The sequence below is a fragment of the Calonectris borealis genome, chromosome 6, assembly GCF_964195595.1.
Source record: "Calonectris borealis chromosome 6, bCalBor7.hap1.2, whole genome shotgun sequence".
Classification (NCBI taxonomy): domain Eukaryota; kingdom Metazoa; phylum Chordata; class Aves; order Procellariiformes; family Procellariidae; genus Calonectris; species Calonectris borealis.
In genome coordinates, this window is record NC_134317.1 from 28217522 (window position 1) to 28239413 (window position 21892).

Genomic DNA, 21892 nt, shown 5'->3' on the forward strand with positions numbered 1-21892 from the left:
CCTGAAGAGATGCCACAGAGCTATCACCAGAACCATACGGGTCTCCACATATCTTACATGGCTTCCAAACAAAAGAGGCCTCCTGAGGTGAATTTTGCCAAAGAAAAATAAGCCCGAGCCTTTGATCCTCAGTCACACTAGTTCCTTGGATGTTAGTTTCACATCAGCCTCTCAGAACAAACTCTGCATGCCACAACTCCAGCCTTACAGTTCGACAATGTCAACACTTGGCCAACTGGCAGAACTGGATGCACCATCCCATAACAATTAAGTTTTCCTCCTGAAGAAAGTCGTTGCACTTGGCATGAGAGCAGTTCAACCCTCCATAATGGATAGTTATAGGGCAGTAGATTGCTACACAGAGTCCTGCAAGCTACTTATCCAGCATTCAGTACATCTCCAATCCAAGCACAAAACAAGTAGAAACCAAAAAAGGAAGCAAGTCATTACAGAGATGTTGCTCTTTGCTACCTTCTGCAGCCTAGAAGAAGAGGTCAGCTCCAGGGCATTAAAGCACCTTTCACAGGATGTGAAAGTTCCTTTCAAAGTTCCTTCTGTGCAACTTTTTCCTAGAACCCCACCTTATCCAAAGGCCATGTTGGCCAATTACACCACTGAACATGCTGGGGGCAGTGGGAAGGGGACTCTTCTCTTTGAACAACGGGTGCTGCCAGCAGCTGCATCCTTTTGTTTCCCTACATCCACTGTTTGAAACTTACTTTTTTGATGTGGACAAACTGGCGGATATCCATATCATCATCTCTGTTCTTGACATCAGGCCGTACAGTTTGAACTACCTGGCAGACCACAGGTACAATGATATCCCTCCAGGACAGTGACAGGGACTCATTGTACAGAAGCTGCTGAAGCAGTGCCATCATGTGGTTATGATTAGCAGACCTGTAAAAAAGGCAAAACAAATAAGATTTCTCGTGAGAAAAATACAGAGCAGTGATTAGCTGAAGTCACATTTCAGAAGTAAATTTCTGCATTTACAGTGCAGGAAGTCCTCTGAAGGAACAGCTGCTTAGAACATTCTACAGTCAACTCTGGTACTTCAATATATAAAAATCACAGGGGAAAAAAGCAATCAAAATGTACTGTAAAAATGCTGTTTTCTTAATGCAAATGAGTTCCTTGTATCGTCCACCGTAAATCAAGTCCCACTGAAAGCTGGTGGAATAGAGGGGCTTCAGGAATTTTTTACTCAAGATACTCAAATTCCTTTTTCTACATGTTTCTTACAGCAGCCTTTCCATGGCTTGTTTCTCCCCATTCTCTTCTCTTAGCAGATCCAGATTGCTGTGGTGCCAGCCTAGGGGCGTGAAAAAGAGTTCTTTGGACTTCTCCTCCACCCTCCTGTTGAATAATGACTCTGCAAGAGACAAACAGGCCTTGTTAATATAAGGTCACAGTTGAAAGCCTGTGTCTTTCTGAAAGGCTACTTTGAAAAGGAAAGAATTTACTAAGACATAAGTCTAAGCCTCTTGAAATACTAAGTTTGAGCTAGACGTCATGGTAACATGATGCAAACAGTATTGAGTATAACAGTGGTGAGTGTACAAAGGAAAAGTGAGCTACTAAAATTCTTGTACTGCCAGTATAGAGCAGACTGTTTTCTCTTCTGGAATTTAATTATTACCAAGTTTGTTAAGACAAGTAAAAAAAAAAATCTTATATCCCAGTTTTGCCTATAAATAAGGAGCAAATTCCAAATATCATGTATATTCACAATTCATAATCATAATGCCTTTTAGACTCAGAACATTGGTCAAAGGCACTAATTTGATCCACAACAACCTGCTGCTTTGACGACATCTATGTATAAGTGGCATTAAAAGATCTACTTATTTAATTCAGGTTGTAGCACAAGTATCAAAAATATCTTGGTAAAGGCCTTGTTTAGCACATCTCCCAAACATATTTTAAAGAAATGCTATGCTACCAATTCATATGTCAGACTTTAGAACCTTGATGTGACTTGCAGCCCTGATCCCACACACCACCTCTTTGCTGCTCAGGTGCAGAAGGACCTGTCAGCAGGCTGGTTCATCTAGCCTATGTCACAATATTTAATACTACAGAATTCTCAAGGATCTTCTGTCACGAAAGTGGCACAAGCTTTTCAATCTTCTCACCTCCATCCACCTAACCATCATATACACAGGTATCTCTCCGCTACAATAAACAGGATACCAATGAAGGCTCTATCCACTGAATACAATTTTTTAAATCCTAAATGTCAGCAAGAACTATAGCCATTTCTGGTTTTAGAAACAGAAAGCATGTTTCAACGGTATAAAACAGTCCTCACTTGGAGCAGGCCTGCTGCTTTCAATCACTATATTGTGTAGTAACTCCTTGGTACTGCAAAACAGAACAGTTCTAAGATTAGAGGTTATTTCAGCACAGCTTTCTGTGCTTTGAAAGAGTTATTAGATTATTTCCCATATAGGTACTATGATATTATAGTTTATAACTTCCCCATTCTCATAATGGCTGACTATAAGTCATTTATGCTAGTAGTGTATACATTTTCATCAGCAAGTACTTAAGCCTTTAGAGTTCAAGCTTGAAACTCCTCAGAGTGCATGATACAACTGCAAAATCTTATATAATAGTAATCTGAGCAGGACTACTGGGAAAAAAAAAACCCACACTCTTTAAAAGCAACAATTAAGTTCTTCCAGATGCTCCATACCCAAAATTAGCTGTGTAGAAGATTCACAGAAGTTACACTGTTTTTTCCCCTTTCCTTTCTCCTGCAAAAGCTCAGTTAAAAACTATGCATCAGTTTAATTGGAGACTTTATCTTTCTGGCTGCACAGACATTGGGGTTTCCCCCTTATTTCCTCCTCTTACGACCTCACCAAAATCAATAGCATTAAATGGAAGAAAAAAGCCCACAAGTGCACCTGGCCACGATATTGGAAGGCACATGGGTTTTAAAACTTGCAACTATTTCTAATGGCCTTTCATTTCAGAAGCAGTAGTGGTGGTGACGACAGGAAACCCAGAAAGATTTGAGAGATGAAGCTTTAAGGTACTCTGTAGAAGCAGTGCAATTAATCGTATCACATCTTCATTTGCTTGCACAGAAAGTTAAAATCGGTATCTGTTATGTAAGTTTGTGGGTGGGGAAGTTGTGAACAGACTTGCCACTTACACTTATTTAAAAAAAAAAAGTAAAAGCTTTTCTTTGAGTTCTTTTGAATGAAGAAATCTGAGAAGTGAAAGAAATTTAAGCTTGAAAGTGCATTCAAAGTTAGAGTATAATTTATATATCGGTTTTGCCACAAATAAGTTCAGATTTACTGTCAAGTAAATATTTCTAAAGGGTCAATGCCCTATTAAAGGAGTATTGAGGAGTCTTCATCATTATATTAAAACCGCACAACAGCAACATTTGAAGTTTCTCCTTACCTTTAATAAAAGCATCACTTATAGAGAACATCTGCTGCCCTCCGTTTTCAGGATTCAAGTACTCTGAAAGAAGAAAGAAGAGGGAGATAGGCGGAGACAAAAAAATGACAGGTTACACTGGTGCGCCCATATAATTACGATGTACACGCCCACACCAGAAGAAGCAGCATTACTCATCTAAGTGTTTAGTCACCAATTTAGCAACAGCTTGATGAGTGGTCAAGACAAGAATATCCTCTCATTCTTGTTCTATCAAAAAGTTCTAAGACAACAAGAAAATAGTACTTATTACTGTGAAGAAACAAAACAAACAAAGTAGACACTAGCAAAGACTGAACTAGGAGTTCAGAGTCTGCTTTTCCAACTGACCCACACCACACTTTTCTAATCTGAATACAAATGTGTTAAGCTGCAAGCAGACACCGTGCGAATGTCCAGAGAGGGAACGGCCTCCTCACTCTGGTCTAAAAAATGCAGCTTCAGCAGCCATTTTGCTCTCACGCTTCAATGAAGTATCTCAGACGGAGGGAGAGACCAGCCATAAGATTTATCTCACACAGTGAGGGAAACAAAAGACAGCCTGCCTTTCAAGAGCTAGAATTCTGAAGTCTAAAACAGTTTAAAATGTTTTGAGGAATCCATGCTGACAGAGGTGGACTCCCAGGAACAAAGGAAAGCAAGAGTTATATATCACTTTACATATGGGAAATAGGACGAAGCTCCATCTGCTACACGTGTTTAGCTTGCTAGATCTTGATCTTTCATGCAGGCTGGCTGGCTACAAAAAGGTTATTTTCTCCAGAGGCCATAGCTTGTTGTGCCTTTAGTTGGTTCCTTGCTTCTACAAAAAGGGATTGAACAGTGGGAAAACAAGAGCAATAGCCCTACTGCTTATATAGCATGATGATCCAAAGTCCGAAGCTAACCCTTTATCCCCCTTCCTGAGAATGGCCCAGACCTACTGCCACAAACAGAATGCAAAGCCAGGCAGCTTTCAGACACCAACAGAAAGCAACAGAAAGTTGACAGGACACAAGCAATCACGAGCCTCTGAACAGCAACACTCAAAGAGACCCCTTACATGCCACCAGTTTAAAAAGCTGAGCTTGTCTGCAGTTGCCCAGTTTGCAAACAATACTCAATAGATGATCAACGTACCAAAGAGAAGTTGCAAGCCTCCCTTGCAGCTTGATGGTTATTTGCAGATTCCTTTCATCTCTTGCTTAGATGAAGAGTTTAGCTTTACAAGCAACCTACTGCTTGATAAAAGCTGGCTCACCCTCAGCATTCATTCACCCACAGTCCCACAGACTACCTAGAGAAAGTCATGTCATGCTGTACCTACACATGAGCATGTATACTAGCACCTCCATCCCTCTCTACCTTGCAACAGCCTCAGGGCAGCAGCTCTTACTGTGAACACACCCAAATTAGGTCTGACACATATCCCTGACTGGCATGGCCAAGGCAGGAGGTAACCCCAGCTAAAACCTCACCAAGTTATGCTCTGGACAAAGACACAGATGGCACCTCCAAACCAGGAACACTTCTCTTCAATACAGCTTCACCTTCTATAACTTTGCTTCCATTTGTGGCCCAGAGAAAGTTCCTGACAAGGTAAGATACCTCTTTCTAGACTGGACAGATAACACACTCATAGGTGTGAGTTTGAGATGGTGAGAGTGGCTAACATGCACATTTCTTACCTCGCATCATCCCTACATGCATCATGCTCCACAGAATGTTGGGGGAGGAAGGGGGGAGGTTCCTGTAGCATATTTTGTAACCTTGTCTGCAAGCAGTTAGCTACCAAGAGACTATCTTACAAGCTCCCCTGAATAGCTTCACCAAAACAACACAACAAAAAAAGAACCAAAAAACCTCACCCCAGAACATACAAATCCCTAGGTCTGATATTCAAGGGCATCACTGGAAGCAAATACCACAATACATGCAGAAATCCACAGGTCTCCAACGGAAACCAGCAGGTTTTATACACCTCAGATTTTATACACCTTACAGATTGCTTTGGTTAAACATCAAAACAGACTGTCCAGCAACCACAGCTTTTCCTCTAGATACACAAACATGCATCCACAGATATCCACTGAAAACTGAGGCACACCTTTTCAAAAGAAGGTGCATCAAAAGGGCTCCTGCCAATGGCACATTGAGCCTTGGCAAGCAACGGTGATAAGGAACTGTGTCATGGTTACTCAGATCCTCTTCTCTTTCCCCCTCCTAAATAGATGCAGGCATCAAAAACTAACTACCCAAAATACCTGCTACCAGGATCAAGGATATCTGGCTGCAAGGACATTTAGAAAATAAAGTTTCCCATATTGATAACTGTATCTCTTTAAAAACAGCAACTAAACCCCACAATTAAAATAAGTCACTTAATCTCTTCCCCCAATTTAAATGCAGAAAGCAATCTTACTTTGTTTCCTATTTTGATACACACTATAAAGTACCATTGTCTTCAGGCAAATGATACTGTAAATGAGTCACTATACTCACTTGTAAGATACTACAAGCCAGCTAACTTGAAGTCACTAGAATTTCATGGAAACACACCAGACATTAGTCAGCCTATAACATCACAAGAAGTCCTGCCATTAGACTCAGACTATATACAAACCACTGTTCTAAAACACAGCTGGTACATCACAGGCCATTGCTTCAAAGCAGCTGACCTCTGTGACTGGTGGAAATTGCATATCCCTTAATCATCTGAAGAAACCCACTAACCCCTTAAATCAAAGTTGACCTGCACTTCTAGCACTGATGTTTTGTCCTGTCAGTCCTCCCCCAATAACTGTAATTTACACAGTTGTGAGGAAATTGAGTTACTAGCCTCAAAAGGTGGGTGTGATCTTCAGCTTTCTTCATTATTTCAAAGAAAATTAAGTCACTGTCATCCAGTCTAAGGACAAAAGACAATTCCAATGAAATCAAGTCAAATACATGTGTCTATAATGGTCATAGGGAAGTTACTGACCCCTGACAGCAGCAAATACACCATGTTGCTGATTGACTACAGTACTCTGTTCTTAAAATAACCATATCCCATTTTACATAGAAGCTTAACTATCTAGTCTTGGCTGCCTAATCATTGTGATACTCTAACATCCTGGATGGCACCTTTTGTTGAATATAGCCAGGATAAATCAGGAACACAAGGTGAAAGTCCTTGCACTCCGACTTTAATATTTCCAGAACAAAGTTTTGGAAGTCATCCATTTCACTACTCTAGGCACTGCAGTATGCACTGTAGGGTTTTGTCCCACCTAATTTTTGAAGGCCTTGAATAACAAACATCTAAGTACTTATGAGATTTCAGTCTCCCTATTGCCAAGAAGTGTTTCTTGCTATTCGAGATGTTGTCATTCATTTTAACTTGTTGCTCCCTGGTTAGGTCTTTCCTCTAGAGACTCTCATGCCAGGAATCCGAAAAGAGATGTACAGTAAGTTCTCTGTATTTGCAGATACAGATTTTTCAAAAAACTGCAGGATAATACCTACCTCTCCACGGTGCATTTTAGTGACCACACCTCCACCCTATCCCAGTTCTGGGCATATTACTTTGCCCTCAAGGGAAATCCACTGTCTTAAAAGGAATTGTTCCCAGTTTTCTGCTACGAATTACACTCCTACAGAATAACCTGGTTAAAAGACTACACATTTCGGGAACAGATAACAAACACCAGTCAGCAGAAATTCACCAAAGATAGCAGAATGCTGCCAACATATATAATTCAAAGGCAGAAGTCTCTCTCCTTTTAGTCCCCTCACCACTTGCCTTTTCTGCTGATCTTCTCTGAGCTCTCCACCATCAAAACCTTTCTCACAAGAGCTTCAGTTCTGGCTATGAGAAGCCTTGATTTGGTAAACAGTTTCCGAGAGAGGTAGGCTGTCTTACGTTTCCCCTTCATCATGTACTACTCTTTGTATAAGGAGACAAAGACCAAGATATGTCTGAAACCAGGATTATCACTTTACAAGTCCTTTAACATTGGCCAGAGCCAAACTGACTACTGCCTGCTTTACTGCCAACACACACTGATAAAGATAAATCTGCTACAGCTGTAAATCCATAGGATACTGCAGCACACCTGGGCCTGTTCCAGCACACCTGGAGCTTGAAATCCAGCATCCGTCCTTCCCAAAAGGAATTCATTGATATATTCTCCCTCTCCACACCTTTCCTTCTCTTCAGATGCATTAGCTTTTCATTTGATTAGGGCACAAGCTGGAAACAAGTTGAAAGGAACCAATAACAAGCTGGTGTCAGTAGTGCTGACAACCCATCCCTACTGTTGAGTCATCTGACATCAACTCAAATTTCGAACCTGCTCTGGTCCTCTCTTTGGGGGAAAAAACAAGCAGCTAGATTTCCCTTCTTCTAGACATATTTTTAGCAAATAACAAAAGGTGACTACAATAGGCACTGACAAATGCCCCCTCTAATTTGCCTCACTCTCTCTCCCATGCCTAACACACTTTGAAAATCAGCTATGACCAGTTCTCCCTCACCCTCTTCAGTGACCATTTCACAGTTTCAGAAAATGCAATCTGTATGCAAGCATAAGGTAAGTCTTGCATTCTGATCCACAATAACAGAAGAGCTCCGTTAGACTTTATGGAAGGATGAATTCATTAGAAGGAGTCCAAATCATTTAATGCTGGATCATCTTTTAAAGTTGGAAATACTGAAAGGGTGGGGTGAAACAATAATTAAGAATAAGAAACTCCTTAGAAGCAGCCAAAGATAGAAGTCTACAAAGCTGACGCAACCTTAGCTAAGGAAGCAGAGCAAAGACATCAATTGCTACCCAGCATGTAAAGCAACTAGAATATACTAGACCCAAGCCAGTGGCAAGCCCTGGTTTCAGTCAGCCCTTGTCCAATTTAGAGAATGCAGCTGTCAACAGGCAGGCACATTATTTTTTCCATAAGGACTTTGCTTATAAAGTCTTTCAATTTAATACTTATTTAGGAGAAAAAACTTTCAAAAGAAGTCTTCAACACTGAGTATTTGATTTCTTCATACTTCGCTTAAGTAGGTGTTCTCTTTTGAACAAATGTTACATATATGGATTAAGTTAGGCCTTACTGCTCATCGGTAAGATTCTTCTGTCAAATGTAAGCTTATTAAGGTACAATCAGAAGTAAGCACAGACCTCTTCCAATTTAATTTTTTTCGTTTGTTGTTTGGGGTTTTTTTTTCTTGCTTGCTTTTCCAGCTTAATCTCAAACTGTAGAGACACATATCAAACTGGTTTATGCGCGGACTTTTTTCCACCCCAATTAGCCAGAAACTGTATATGTGGATCTGCCCTATTATGTATGAGCAGGAGACTTTGCTTCAACTGCAAAGAGAAAGTCACAGGGGAAGTTACACACTATGCAGAGAAGGCGTTTCAACAGGTCTACTGAGCCTTCTCAGAGCACATCAAAACTACAAGTGAGTGCCAACTAAGTATCATATTTCCCCCTCTGTAAGACAGCTACAAAAGTAGTGTCCAAATAGGTCAGTATTATTAGGGCCCAGCTCTCCATCATGTGCAACTCCAGCTGGTGACTACCTCATACCTTTTTGGTCGGCAGGGTGAGGGGGCACATGTGGGTACTTGGAGTGCTTCTTGATATGGAAGTTCACGTTGTCCAGCTCCACGTTCAGGCTGATGGAGGCGGCTGAATCACTGTCCATTGTGGACTGGAAGCTGCTGACTGAAGTGCGCTTGCTAGGGCTGGCGGAGTCTTTTAGTGTTGGGTAAGGGGGAAGATACGGGGAGGAGAAGGGTTCAAATGGGTATCATGAGGGTACCGGAGAGGAGAAAAATTGTCTTTAATACATAAAGACCAGTGTGCAATACTACAGGAATACAGTATTTTCATAGTTCTAATCTTATCTTCATGTGTGCATGCTGACATATTGGGCATTCTTTAGTGCATTACTACAGGGCCCAAATCAAGCAGAAGTCTGCCTAAGAAACAGAAGGCAGCAATTTACATGCTTCTCCTCCATTAGAAGTATGAAGTTTTACCAGTTCCACTAAATACAAAATACTGTATCCATTGTAAGAAACAGGAGGACTAGCTAGGTTATAGCTTGCTTAGATCCTTACAGCCCCATGCGCGCACACACAAACACACACACATAAAGCAAGACATGGTTAAACTACTACATCCCAAAGGACTGGGGATAACAGGAGAAGGCAAAGTGAGAACAAGACTCAGGTGAAACTCACTGGCTAAGTTATCTTCTCCTTCATCAGCAATCTGCTCAGTGTCACTGTCATCAAACTTGATGTCTTTGAACCAGGATGGCTCAGAGTGCCCCTCTACAGAGTTCACAGAGTCACTGTCCGGAGATGGGGTTTCCGAGAACTCTGTGCTCTAGAAGACAAGGAAGAAAAAAAGGTGTTAAAGGGCAGCTCTGCTGAAATATTAAGCAGCCTTAGAAAGCAGCCTGCTACAAATGCAGATCAGACATTTTAAAAATCAGAGGACACTCTCAGTGGGCTGAGCCAGTTTAGTCATAGAGCCACCCCTCTTGGCATGAAATAGGAACTCTTCGGGACCGGAAACGAGTATTTCTTTACACTTCCCATGTGCTTAGTCTCTGCCTCCTCCCCACCTCCACACAAGTTGTGACTAAGTGGCCCTAAAGGACAAGTTTATTCTACTGCATATTTTCTGTCTCCACATCCAGCTAAGCGGTTTTGAATGCTTCCTATCCCCAGCCAAGCTGGGTGATGACCATATCCTTTGCCCAGAAACCAGCACATGCAGGTTTTGGTGGAGGCTAATTCTAAGTTACTGAAGCAGTTCTGTAACTGACTAAAGTAGCTCTAAGAGTTTCACTCGCAAGTCAGGCTCTAGCTGGGGCTACTGTGTCAAAACAAAGCCTGGCTAAAGTGCCAGAGAACCTGGAGAGCATCTAAGCAATTTCCATCAGCCATCCTGATGCCTCCAGTCACCTCAAGAGGAAGTTCTCACTATCATTCCTTTGGCTACAGTGAGTGCAGCAAGCAACTGAGTCAACAACACTGTTTCTCCTCACTCTTTGTCCAGGAGAAATGAGATCTGACAGTGCTTTCAGCAGATGAGAACAAGAATTGGCTTTAAACCTTGAATAACATAAGCCCCTTACAAATAGTTACAAACAGGGGTCCGCAAACACTTGCTAGGTAAGGGCAAGCTTTTACTAGCAAACTGAGACAGTGCAGTTAACTAGCTGAGATGCCAGAGGAAGCCCAGAGCAACCTCAATGGAAGACCATGTGACTGTGGCCAAGAGCTGAAATGCAAGAGGAAGACAAGATGCTAATGGCTGCAAGCTTACTGGCTGAGGTCCATGGGGCAGCTGAGCCATTCTTTATTGTGAGAAGATGCAGAACATGGAAGACTCAGCTGAATGCTTTCAGGTAACAGAGAGGCTACAGAGATATCTTGTTCAAGTTAAAAAAACAATCCAATCACTCAGGCCAGTGACTGCTCTTACCCCTCAGCAAGCTTGATTGCAATGAAATACGGTAGGATAGCATCTCTGGTCACTGGTTCCCTGCCTCCCCCTCAGCTAGCCAGTCCTATTTGGGAGGAGTGACAAAGACTCCCTCCCAATCTTGCATCATGTGGCTAAGGTACTGAATTCTTTATTACTGCCATCACTGGAGATCAGAAGAAGGTTACCAATACAGTATATAAGAAGATCCAATACTGTATATCTAAAATATCCATCCTTTGAAGTTTTTAAAGAAATTTGAAACAGAAGACCACCATTGTGTCTCAGTCACCAGTAACTGCACACAGATTCTAGATTCTGCACGATAGCACAGCTGCCACAAGCACAGACTGTGCCATTCCAAGGCCTCCGTGGAAGATGTCCGCCATGAGAGGCACTGGCCTAGATTAGAGACCCTTTCCTCCACTTTAGGCAGCACTACGTGTAACAACTCATCCTCCACAGAGGACAGCCCCAAAGCTTTCTGGGCAAATGCAGCTTCCTCAGGCTTTAAACCACTAAGGAAAAAGGCCTGGACCCCAATTCTCTGTATAGGAGAGCTGATTTATAAATCATACAACGGCTGCTGAGAACAGGATTAGAAAAGATTCTAATCAGCCACCAAATCCAGCAAGAACCATAGCTTTCCTACTCCTTTTACCTGTAACGGTCTGTAGAGAGCATACTCATCTCTGAAGAGCTGATCATGATGACTGACACATTCTAGCCAGCGTCCATCAACCAACGCTTGTCCTATTGCAATGGCTTGGACCCTGGAGATATAAGAATAGAGATGGTTTTCTAAGTCTAGTTCTAAACACACATGGTTTATGGTACAAACATGCTACAAAAGGAAAGAGTCATTTGTTACGCGCTATTTGACTCATCAGTATCTCATTGCCATGTTTAACCAGACGCTATTTAAAATATTGTGGAGAGGCAGCAGAGCGTACTGGTTCAAGTATGGAGCTGGATGAAGAGACTGCCAATACTCTAAACTCAGCTGAAGTGTCCAACAGACAATTAAGACATATTGTTTTTGCTCCTCCAATATTGTTAGCTTGAGTTATACATACTGAGTACCTCTGCTGAGTGAGGACTGTTGCTCTACAGTTAAGAACCATCTCAGTTTTATCCCCCTCTTGCATAGTTAAATAAACCAGATTCTTTATACTCACTTACAAGGTTAAGAGCCTGCCAGCTTCACCAAAAATTTAGCTATCAAAACACTATTAGTGATCTCTGATCTCAGGGGCAGACTTGCCCTTTGGAGTATCAGTGGACATTTTTGGACAGTCTTTGTAATACACTCACTGTTCTCCAACTGTTTGAGTGATACTTGTCCCATAAGCTGCCTCCCACACCAGCTCCCAAACCAGACAGCCCCCTGTGCCCTGTTGTTTTGGGCCACACGGAGTCAGAACCCTACCTGCTTTGGTAGGCAGTAAAGAAGAGACCTGAATTTTCTTTCGTTCTCATCTCCCTGCAAAGGGATCTATCTCTGCAGTGTAAGGTACCCTTTATCACCTAAAACTCACAACCTCCTGCCACAGAGAGAGAAGACACCTGCTGTCCTAAAGCGTCAGGGTTACCTTGTGGTTATGTGCCCATTTCTGATGAGCCAGTTGACCAGCTCTTTTCCCACAATGCAGTTGGGATGTGTCCGCAGCCAGTAGCGATGGTCTTGAAACTCCATCCCACTGTTGTGATGGCAGATTTTTTTCCACAGATCTTTCAGCTGGACTGAGTCCTGGACAGGAAGATGTGCAAGTTACTTACTAGTCTGACCTTAGCACTGGTTTCAAGGGCATCAAGCTGGGCCCTCAGATCAGCTTCCAGATCAAGAGCCTTCCACAACAGGCATAAAATCTAAGCCATTCTGCACAACCTATGCGAAGATGCAAACAGACATAAGATCAGCTCCTTATATCCTTTTTATATAAAGTTGAGAACAAGGAAAAAACAAAGTGGGTACCCTCAGAGTTAAGGGGTTTTTGTTTTTAATGTGGCAAGATTTTGTACTGCCTACAAGATACTTATGTCCTCACTACCGCCCTCTTGCACCCTATTCTCAAACTCATGTGGTGTGTGTAAATATAGAAGACAATGAAAACTCATCCTTTGGAAGAAGGTTTTTCTATATAATCTGTGCTCAACCTAGGCTTTGTGAAGCATACTAGTCCATTATCAAGCCCAGATATAAAGCAAATACTTGACACAGCAATGCACACTGCTATATTCAAGTTCTGGCATATCATTTCTTATTAAGGATTCCTTTTTTATTGCCCAATATCAAGCCTTTTTTAGACACTGCTAGCTTTGGCCACTAAGCAAAAAAGCGTGTACCCCTCCCAACTCAATTAACCATTTTTGAATCTGTGGATCTCTTCCCCTCACCACGTGGAACGCTTCAGCCTATACCTCGAACTTATTTTCGGGCCTGTTAAGCATGTGTGCCAACTCTTGTGTAGGCTATGCTCCATCCAAACTGAGCTGTCTCTCTACACCTGGCCCCTTTTGCTTTCCCATGTGCATCCTGACTTGGCACAGCACAATCCATTGTTGCAGAGCTGAAACTGGGACCTGGGATTATTTTGAGAGAGCAACAGAGCGCCCCAAGGGGTGGAGAAGAGACACTGCAGCTCACTTTCTCAAATGCCTCACTTGTTCTATCTTTGTATAACAGAGGGGCAAAAAAAAAAAAAAGAAGCTTTAATTAAATTTTAACTTGTTTCAGCTTTCCAGTTAACTGCCAGACCCACATTATGGCACTTTCCCAAGGGTGCCCTGAGACCCAACAGTTTTGCTCCACTTCTGTTACTGGACTGGCTTTCTGCTTTTATTTCCAGCAGTGGCTGTCCTGGGTATTATCCTAAAACCAGTGTCAGCAGATCCCTTTCCGTACCAGGTATAGAGTCAAATGGATCAGTAATGGAACACGTCATAGGATCACAAGATTTGACGCAACTCACGATTCCACAGTTTGGCTGCCTTGTAGTTTACCCTTAACTCACATGGTGAATTCAGTAAACCGGACAAAGTGGCAGAACACAGCAAATCCTTTCCACTCAAGGATTTTGACCTCTAGTTCACAGAAGTATGTGCTTATCCCACTGTACGTACATCCTCCCCTACCTTTTATTTCAAGAGCAAAGTTCATTAGTTTTCTGAATGGAATATGTTAAGCTTTAAATTAACTCCTGATACAGAGTCAGCTCTAAGGGCATTAAACAAACAGTAAGAATTCACAGAAAATTCTACATTAATTGACACTGCATCTTCTGCTCTTACATAAACAGAGACAATACTACCAATCCTCTTCTCCCCCAAGGAAGGAAACAGACAACAAAATTAAACAATGTGAAGCTGAAGTGCACTGGGACTTGACCACCTTGGTCCAAGTTGTCTTCATAGTATTTTAAATTTCATTTTTCCTGCATAACACACATGCACAGGGCAAGGTGGTGTAAAGACGTGCCTTAAAAATGTTTCTCCCTCACGTGGTTATCCATTTACAGAGCACCCTAGAAAGGAGTTCTGTATGCATTTTGCTGACAGCAGGCAAATACCTGACAACACAGAAATTAGCCTTCCTAATTTTAGATTGGCAATGGGGAGCAATCTTGAATCTTTTAATGTGTGAAAAATCACTCCCTTCCCTTCTCTGCATATTTTTTGCCCCATTTGTTAGAAACACTTCCCGTCCCTCAAAGAAAGGGAAAACAGAAACACTGTTTTCTACTGAACACTGTACAGTAACTGCCACCTACAACACTGCCTCTGTGGGTAGGGGATAGTAGGATTACACAGAACACTGTTGCACATTGATTTTTCTTCGAACAAGTACGTCACTACAACTTTCTACAAAATGTTATGTTTATTCTGCAAACAAGGGGAGGGGCTAAGTTATATTTGGCCCAATAAGCTGTAACAGCTTTAACTCATTCGTCATGGTGCAACCATTTTGAAGCAGCCATTTAAAGTTTCTGATTATGTGGCCTATGAAAAGGAAAATTTGAACTTGGAAAAATACAGGATCAGGTCATTGCGTTACAACTGCAACCATGGCAGGTTTAACCCACAAGAAGCCACCATACACCAACTCCACACTGCGTAACACACTTCCCAAGACTAAAACTGTAAATACCTTTATGCAAACACCACATGAAACTATGATTTGTTTCAGGAAGATGGAAGTGTCCAAAGCAGCATCAATATTCCCCATGCCTGCACCACCTGGAGGAGGGGTCCAGGTAGGAGTGCTCAGACAAGAGACTTCAAAGGCAGCAAGATACTCCTGCTGCATGATACAAGAAAGGCAAACTTCATTGCCTTCACAGAGCAAGACAAACAGAAGTCTGAAAGGTACCAGAAGAATTTTGCGCTCATCCTCGCTGGTCTCTGCCTTCAAATGTGTGCGACTGGCCTGGGGGCTGACGGATGTCTCATAGGTAGGCACCATTGGTGAACCTGACCGATCCAGTGACAGGTTAGTGATGCTGGCTGATCTGTAGTGGAAGACAGAGGAATTGAAGTATAAGTGTTCATTGTGCGGTGCTTCACCAGAGCAGGCATTGATCTTGTAGCATGCCAAAAAGGAACTTAAGCCTGTGACATTGTTCACTCCTCAGTACAGACTTACTGCTTAAAGCTTCCTCCCCCATCAAAGCAGAAGAAAGGATCCCTAGGAAGCAAGTATATTGCTTTGGAACATCTAAGTTAAACATAAACTTTTGTAAAGCTCTTTGTAGGAAGCAGTTAGAACTAAGTTTAGGCACAGCAATTCATATATGTCTGCATTTGAATAGACTGGGGAAGGGATAGGATGTTGGGTAATTAGAAACTCCCGCAATTTGGAGGCAAGGTAGATGCCAGCAAGGGCAGCCAACACCAGGATCCCTGTAACAAGGCACTGAGATTTCCCCTCTCCTTGACCCATTTAAAAGTCCTTCTCCTCACCTCTCTGAAATATATGGCTTACAGCTTGCAGAGTCTGGAAGTTTGAGCACCTGTTCCCTAGGGTGGCTAAACTGTCTGCTGAAGCTCGAGGTCACTCCAGCTGGCAATTTTCCTTGGACTGCGATATGGAGCATCCACCCGATCTTAGCCCAGCTGTTAGGAAATCTTGGCTGTGCACTCCAGTACAAACACACCATTTTGCAATAATCATTGCAAAGCTACAAATGCAAATACAAGTTCCAGATAACCTCTGATCCAATATCCCACAACTAGACTAAGCTCTGAATAACCAGAGTGCTACTTCTCATCATGCATTAGCAAAAAGCATGCAGTGTAAGCTATTCATGCTAACAGAGCTCTAAGGAGTGAGAATGGAAAACGCTTCTGCATACAGCAACAGGGAAGCTCAAAATGCCAGTGCTAAACTGACTGAAGAGGCCTGCAGCAGTCTCAGTGATAAGAACTGTTGCCAGCCTCTGGACTTTGCAATGAAACTCAGATAACTTCACAGAGCTTGCTAACTGGCTAACAGACACTCTAATTATTCCCAAGAATTCTCAATGGATGATGTGGCTGAGCCCAGGCATGAAATAGCAATGCCACCCTATTTCAGCTTTTGTACTGCAAGGAAGTAGGTACTGAAGGTACAATAGTCTCGAAATCACTGCTTTTTCCTCCTCTGTCTCTTAAGGAGGAATATGGGCTAATAAAGGGTTTTATTTAGGTCCTTTTTAGTCATTTATGCAGAATCAAAGGAAACTACGTTGGCACTACATCCATATACAGCTAGAGGTGATAAGCAAAAACTTTCTGTCATAGTCAGGCATTCAAGGCAGGCTAAAACTCTGCCAGTCTTCTACTGTTCAGATGCTCTCAAGTTAAACAAAGTTAGAACTGGCAGAGTTATGCAGCTTAACAGAAAGCATTCTTATGTGGAAGATGAGACTGACATGAAAGTCCATCATCAAGCACTCCTCCCAGTTGTTTCGCAACAGCTACTTTAACTGTGCCACCTACCTGTAAGCAGCAGGCATTTTTAATTTGTGTAAAAGGGCATTAAGCAAGAGTTAGAACAGTCAGATTTCATATCTGTGTTTGTCATCACCAATTTCATCCGGGACTTTATTGTATTTTCTAAAAACAGAGGGGGAGATTTTGCAATGAAAATCCCTATCCTTGAGAAGTACCTGCAAAGAAGTTTGAATCCCTCCGCTTGCAACATTTGACTGTTGTGCTGGTTTTTTCCCCATAAATAATCAGTCTGAGAAAAAAAACACCGCCTATCCCCCACCGACAGGGAAAACAAGTAATACTAAGTAACTTCTGCTACCTGCATCTAAATGCACTCAACCGGCATCTTTTTTCCTTCATCTCATCTAGAAAGAGGCACGGTCAAGCTTGCCTTAAAGAAACATATACAGCTGCTTTGACAAGATCTAAAGGCTAGCATTGCTTAGCCCAAAGCCAATAGCTTTGTTTCCACAGGTTCAGAATTTTGACAGATAGGTTATACCTCATTGTTACTTCTCAAACTTGAATGCAGACAGGTAAGTACTATGGTAAGGCCATGAATAGCCAGACAGCTAAAATTTAACTTGAATGAGCAGTTTGGGCCTGCCAGGTCCAGCTTAGACCCTCCTACTACTGCACGTGTGAGCAAACAGCAAAGGCCTTTTAAAATAGATGACATCAATTCAAACAGGAAGCAGGAGAGCATCCTCAAGGTTTCAGACATTTCTTGACGTCACTGCAGTTATTTAGCATTGAACTTTTAACTCTGGACTCCTTGCCATGTTTGCCCAGAATTGATTTTTGGTACTAATTTATTCACCAGTATTTCACTCCCCCTAAGTGAGATCTTTGGTTCTCAGCTGTACAGTCAGCATGCATCTCCTCCTAACCATCCCCATCACACAGAAGATAAAAACTCCAAGCAACCTGCTCCCTGAAAGGCACACCCAGCATCCTTCTCTGCTGAGTTCCCTAGTCTTTGCTGGTCCTGCCAGATCCCTCCAAATTGCTAAACATTCCGCATTCCTGTAACACCAATGCAAAGAAGTCTCTGAACGTCTCCTGACTCCAACACTGAAATTTGGATAATCTTTGCTCTGTTCCTCATATCCTTGCCTCACCTCTATTTCCCCAATTTAACCATAATGGAAGTATGTAACCAGAACCATAGCAGAAGCACTGTGAAGTGGAAATTATACCAGCCTATTTAATGGGATGAAGCTCAAGCATTCACAACTTACACTAAAGCTCTCATGAACATTTCCAAGTTCATTCTAGTACTCTTGCATAAAGACCTATGATGGGATTTTAGCCTAAGGAAGCCTGGTAACTTAAACAAGATTATACTTAATGGAAGAGCAGAGGGAGCAGATGGGGGCGGGGAGGGAAACCACAAAACAAAAACTACACCTCTGCTCCTCCATGACCTCACTCTTCAGCTTCCTCAGAACTCTACCTTTCTTAGCCACTTCCTTCCCTTTCTGTCTTCTTCCCACCTCTATTTGACTGACTCAGCAGCAAACTACAGGTTCCTCAAAAGTAGGACATTTATTGATACGAATATGTACACAAATAGTCTTTCCTTACCATTACATATGGGTAATGGGGTGTCCCATTCTAGACATGAAACAGCATGCTCAGTAAAAACAAGCCCCAAAATACAGACTTTACAGTGAAGGGTGTGCTAGGAGTGCATCCAGAACAGAAATTACTCAGATATGATTAGTTTACCTGTTCCTAGCTGGCGACTTCCCTGCATCCTCCTGGACAGACCCAAGGCGTGCAGACAACGTGGTAGTTGAAGAGTCTGGGTGAATCAAACTGCACGGAAAAAGAGCATGTTACAGATGTTTGAGAGATTTGCCACATGCAGCAGCATCTGAACAGCTGGAATTAAAATACAGTTAATTATAACATTACCTCTCATTCACACCCAGGACTGTTAAATCAATGAGGGAATAGGGAAATCTTTCCCCACCTGTAGGCTAATGATATCTGGAGGACAGTGCTCAAGTCTTCTCCCTTCAGACTGAAGTCTTGGACAATACAGCCTCTTCCCACTTCTCGTATTATGCTGCCCTCCCACCCTCTTCCCCTACATCCCTTTCTTACACATCCTCCTTCCTTACAGGCTGCTATTCCGTGCTTTGGAGGTAGAGGCGTTGCCCCCATCTCCCCAACACATCATCTTTGCAATCCAAGCAATGCTATCTATAGCTATTGCTAGACAGCTTTTACCAAGATAGCCTGACAACCTTCTATAATTGTTTAACCTGATCACTATCACCTTTGCCCTCCCTTTCCTTCCACCCCAGGAGGAAGGAGAGCAGATGTTCATACACCATCAATATAAATTCCTACTGGCAAAACTGTATGAGATATAAGCCACTACACTCTAACTGATATAGCCGTACTGGCTATGCTCTAGGATGTAGACATGTTACTAGCACGATAAATGCTCTTCATGAGAAAATGTACACAATATCACTTTGCCTGAGTAGCTGTACTTGCCCAGAGTACATCACTCCTTCACTTTTAAAGGACACGGTCCTTCAAGTTAGTTAAAGCAGGAGCCCATGCCTGTACGTTCCAACTGTTCAAAGAGCAGAGCAACATCAGACAAGTAAATACAGCATCACTCCCCTAAATGCTTTTCTCACTGTTTTGCAGCACATGACAGCAGGAGAGGCAAGAGTCTTACCTCAGATACATTACTTTGGGAAGAGACTCAATTCCCAAGTTTTCTTCTGAAGCAAACTACTTCTCACACAGAAGCCACATATTAGAAAAAAAAAACTTTGCTTCCATTATGAAGCTGTGAGTTGCCACTTTCCACCATGCCGTTTAAGTTCAATGTCTTGAGTTTAAACCTCTGAAGGTCAATCAGGAACTTACCAAATGCAGTATTAAAAAAGCACTGTAGCCCAGTGCAAAGTTTTACATTGTAAGAGCAACAAGCACTGAAGAAAAATGTAATCCTTCTAAAGCAACAATAAACTACCTAATCTCAATCTCTCTCCCTCTCACTCAGAAAAGCAGTCCATGTTTACTCAGTGTCTCCCAACAAGACTAAGTGTTCTAGTATAGAAAGAGCTATCAGCCTCTCAAGAATAGGCAGTATTTTTCTAGAGTGCTACAAGCTGCCCAAAATAAAGATATAAATACTTTTTTTACATGTTCATGTCTACAAGCTGTTGAATTGCCATAATAAAGACACTAATAACACATCAGAAGACAGAACTAATGATACCTTTTGTTATTTTGTACACCTGAAGAGAAGCATTCCAAGCGCACATACTTATTCCCTAATTCAAAATTTGGTAGTATTTATCCCAAGCATTGCAACATTACTGCTTTAGATGACCGTGACATTAAACCAGGCCTTTATTTAGGCCTAAAGCTGGCCTAGGCCAATTATTTAATTGCTTCCATATAGGAGCACCATACTCTGAAAAGCAACATGCAAAGCAAGAGTCAGCGCATTTTCTAAAGACAGCTGTTTTTGAGGGTTTTCTATTAATACTATCAGAACCACCAGAAGAGATCTGCTGAGAGAGGCACATGTCACTAACACTACCCCTCAGTTAAAGAAAGGCTCTGACTCAAGATCTCCTCAGTAGTTTCACATCTGCCTGTTCTTCTGTTTTTAGGGAAATGAGCACAAACACCACATCTGATTATTTCTTCCTCCCCTCACATTAAATTAAATCAAGGTCCTCAGAAATTAACTTGCATACCACTTGAGAAGTAGTACAGTGTTCTTTTATTCATCTTCCAAAAATAAAGATCTCCTCATTCAAGAGCAATAAGAAGAAATATACTTTGAAAGGAGATCAAAGAAGTTTTATAGCTGTCCTTTCAATCCCACTTCAGTTGAAACAGGTGGTTACTTCCACCATTTCACTCTTATTTACACAGACAGCATCTCTTATATTCTCTTGCCCTATCCAAAACCTGACAGGTAAAGCATCAGTGTTACATTGACTTGTCTCTCGATACATTGGTGGTTAGAAAGGATGCTTTTTGGTTTTGTCTTTCTAAACTCTGAAGCTAAAAGCCTGCTCTGTCACTGGTATAGAATCACTGATTCAATAGGTTAAAGGAAGAAGTGCAAATAATTTAAAACTCCACTAGAAAAGTTTCCACATTTCAACTTGAAGAGAAGAATATTAGAAGTAAGCACAGGATTAGATTCTTTTCACGGGAGATATACTTCTAAGTTTCCTAGATGGAAACCACCAGCTTTTGCCTAGGCAGATGTCAGCCTGAAAACACATTTAAGATTCTGGAGCTCAGCATGAAGCCGTTCACTTTACCTTTGCCAGGTTAGATCCTCCTCCAGAAAGATGTTGCGGCTAGCTTTACGGCTCCCAACTGGTGTGCGTGGCTCGCCAGGATCCAGCACTGATACAGAACACGCAGAATCTGACAGAGCATTTAAGTCTTCTCCAATGGAGTTACTGTCTGTGGAGTGTGCATAGCTTAAGGCTATTTTGCGGCAGTAAGTGCAGGCTCGGAGATCCCCTATGGAAAGGGGAACCAGAGAGCGTAAGTGAACAGGAACAAATAGTACTCTGTTCCTACAGGATCAGAGGTGTGTAGTGGGGGAAAAGAAGGATTTCCTGTTTCAAAACCTCTTTGCATGTTTAAGTCTAGTTCTCATATTCCCTTAAAGAGCAAAACCCCAGATAATTATACGCTCAGGGAATTTCTCCAAGTCAAACGATGCATAACACATGATCGATAAGAGAGAAACAGGTTGCGGGGGTGGGGAGAGAGCACATGTGCACACTGAAATCATGGCACAACAATGGCCAGTCAGATATGACATACCAGCTGATGTCTGGAAATCATTACCTCCATCAGGAGATGCCTAGAGTTTGGTAATTGGTATTTGAAAGTTTCGTTCACCCTCAATTAGAACATGTGGCTCACAACATTTTAAAACTACCATTACTGAAAGCAACTTTTACTTGAGCACACTTTTTGT

General features: G+C 42.0%; 1 protein-coding gene across 10 annotated transcripts in view; it reads right to left on the minus strand.

Moving 5' to 3' along the window:
* Positions 1 to 21892, minus strand: part of PIKFYVE (phosphoinositide kinase, FYVE-type zinc finger containing) — a 70759-nt gene that overhangs the window by 34436 nt on the left and 14431 nt on the right. For 9 of the 10 annotated variants that reach the window (XM_075153380.1, XM_075153378.1, XM_075153383.1 and 6 more), the window contains 10 exons: positions 21219 to 21426; positions 18634 to 18723; positions 15302 to 15440; positions 12525 to 12682; positions 11594 to 11705; positions 9678 to 9825; positions 9019 to 9186; positions 3424 to 3486; positions 1246 to 1375; positions 720 to 900 (listed from right to left, as the gene is read on the minus strand). In XM_075153380.1, coding sequence (XP_075009481.1) covers positions 720 to 900; positions 1246 to 1375; positions 3424 to 3486; positions 9019 to 9186; positions 9678 to 9825; positions 11594 to 11705; positions 12525 to 12682; positions 15302 to 15440; positions 18634 to 18723; positions 21219 to 21426 — 1397 coding nt within the window. The remainder of the gene's footprint in view (positions 1 to 719; positions 901 to 1245; positions 1376 to 3423; positions 3487 to 9018; positions 9187 to 9677; positions 9826 to 11593; positions 11706 to 12524; positions 12683 to 15301; positions 15441 to 18633; positions 18724 to 21218; positions 21427 to 21892) is intronic. The other variant, XM_075153382.1, reaches the window with a different exon arrangement.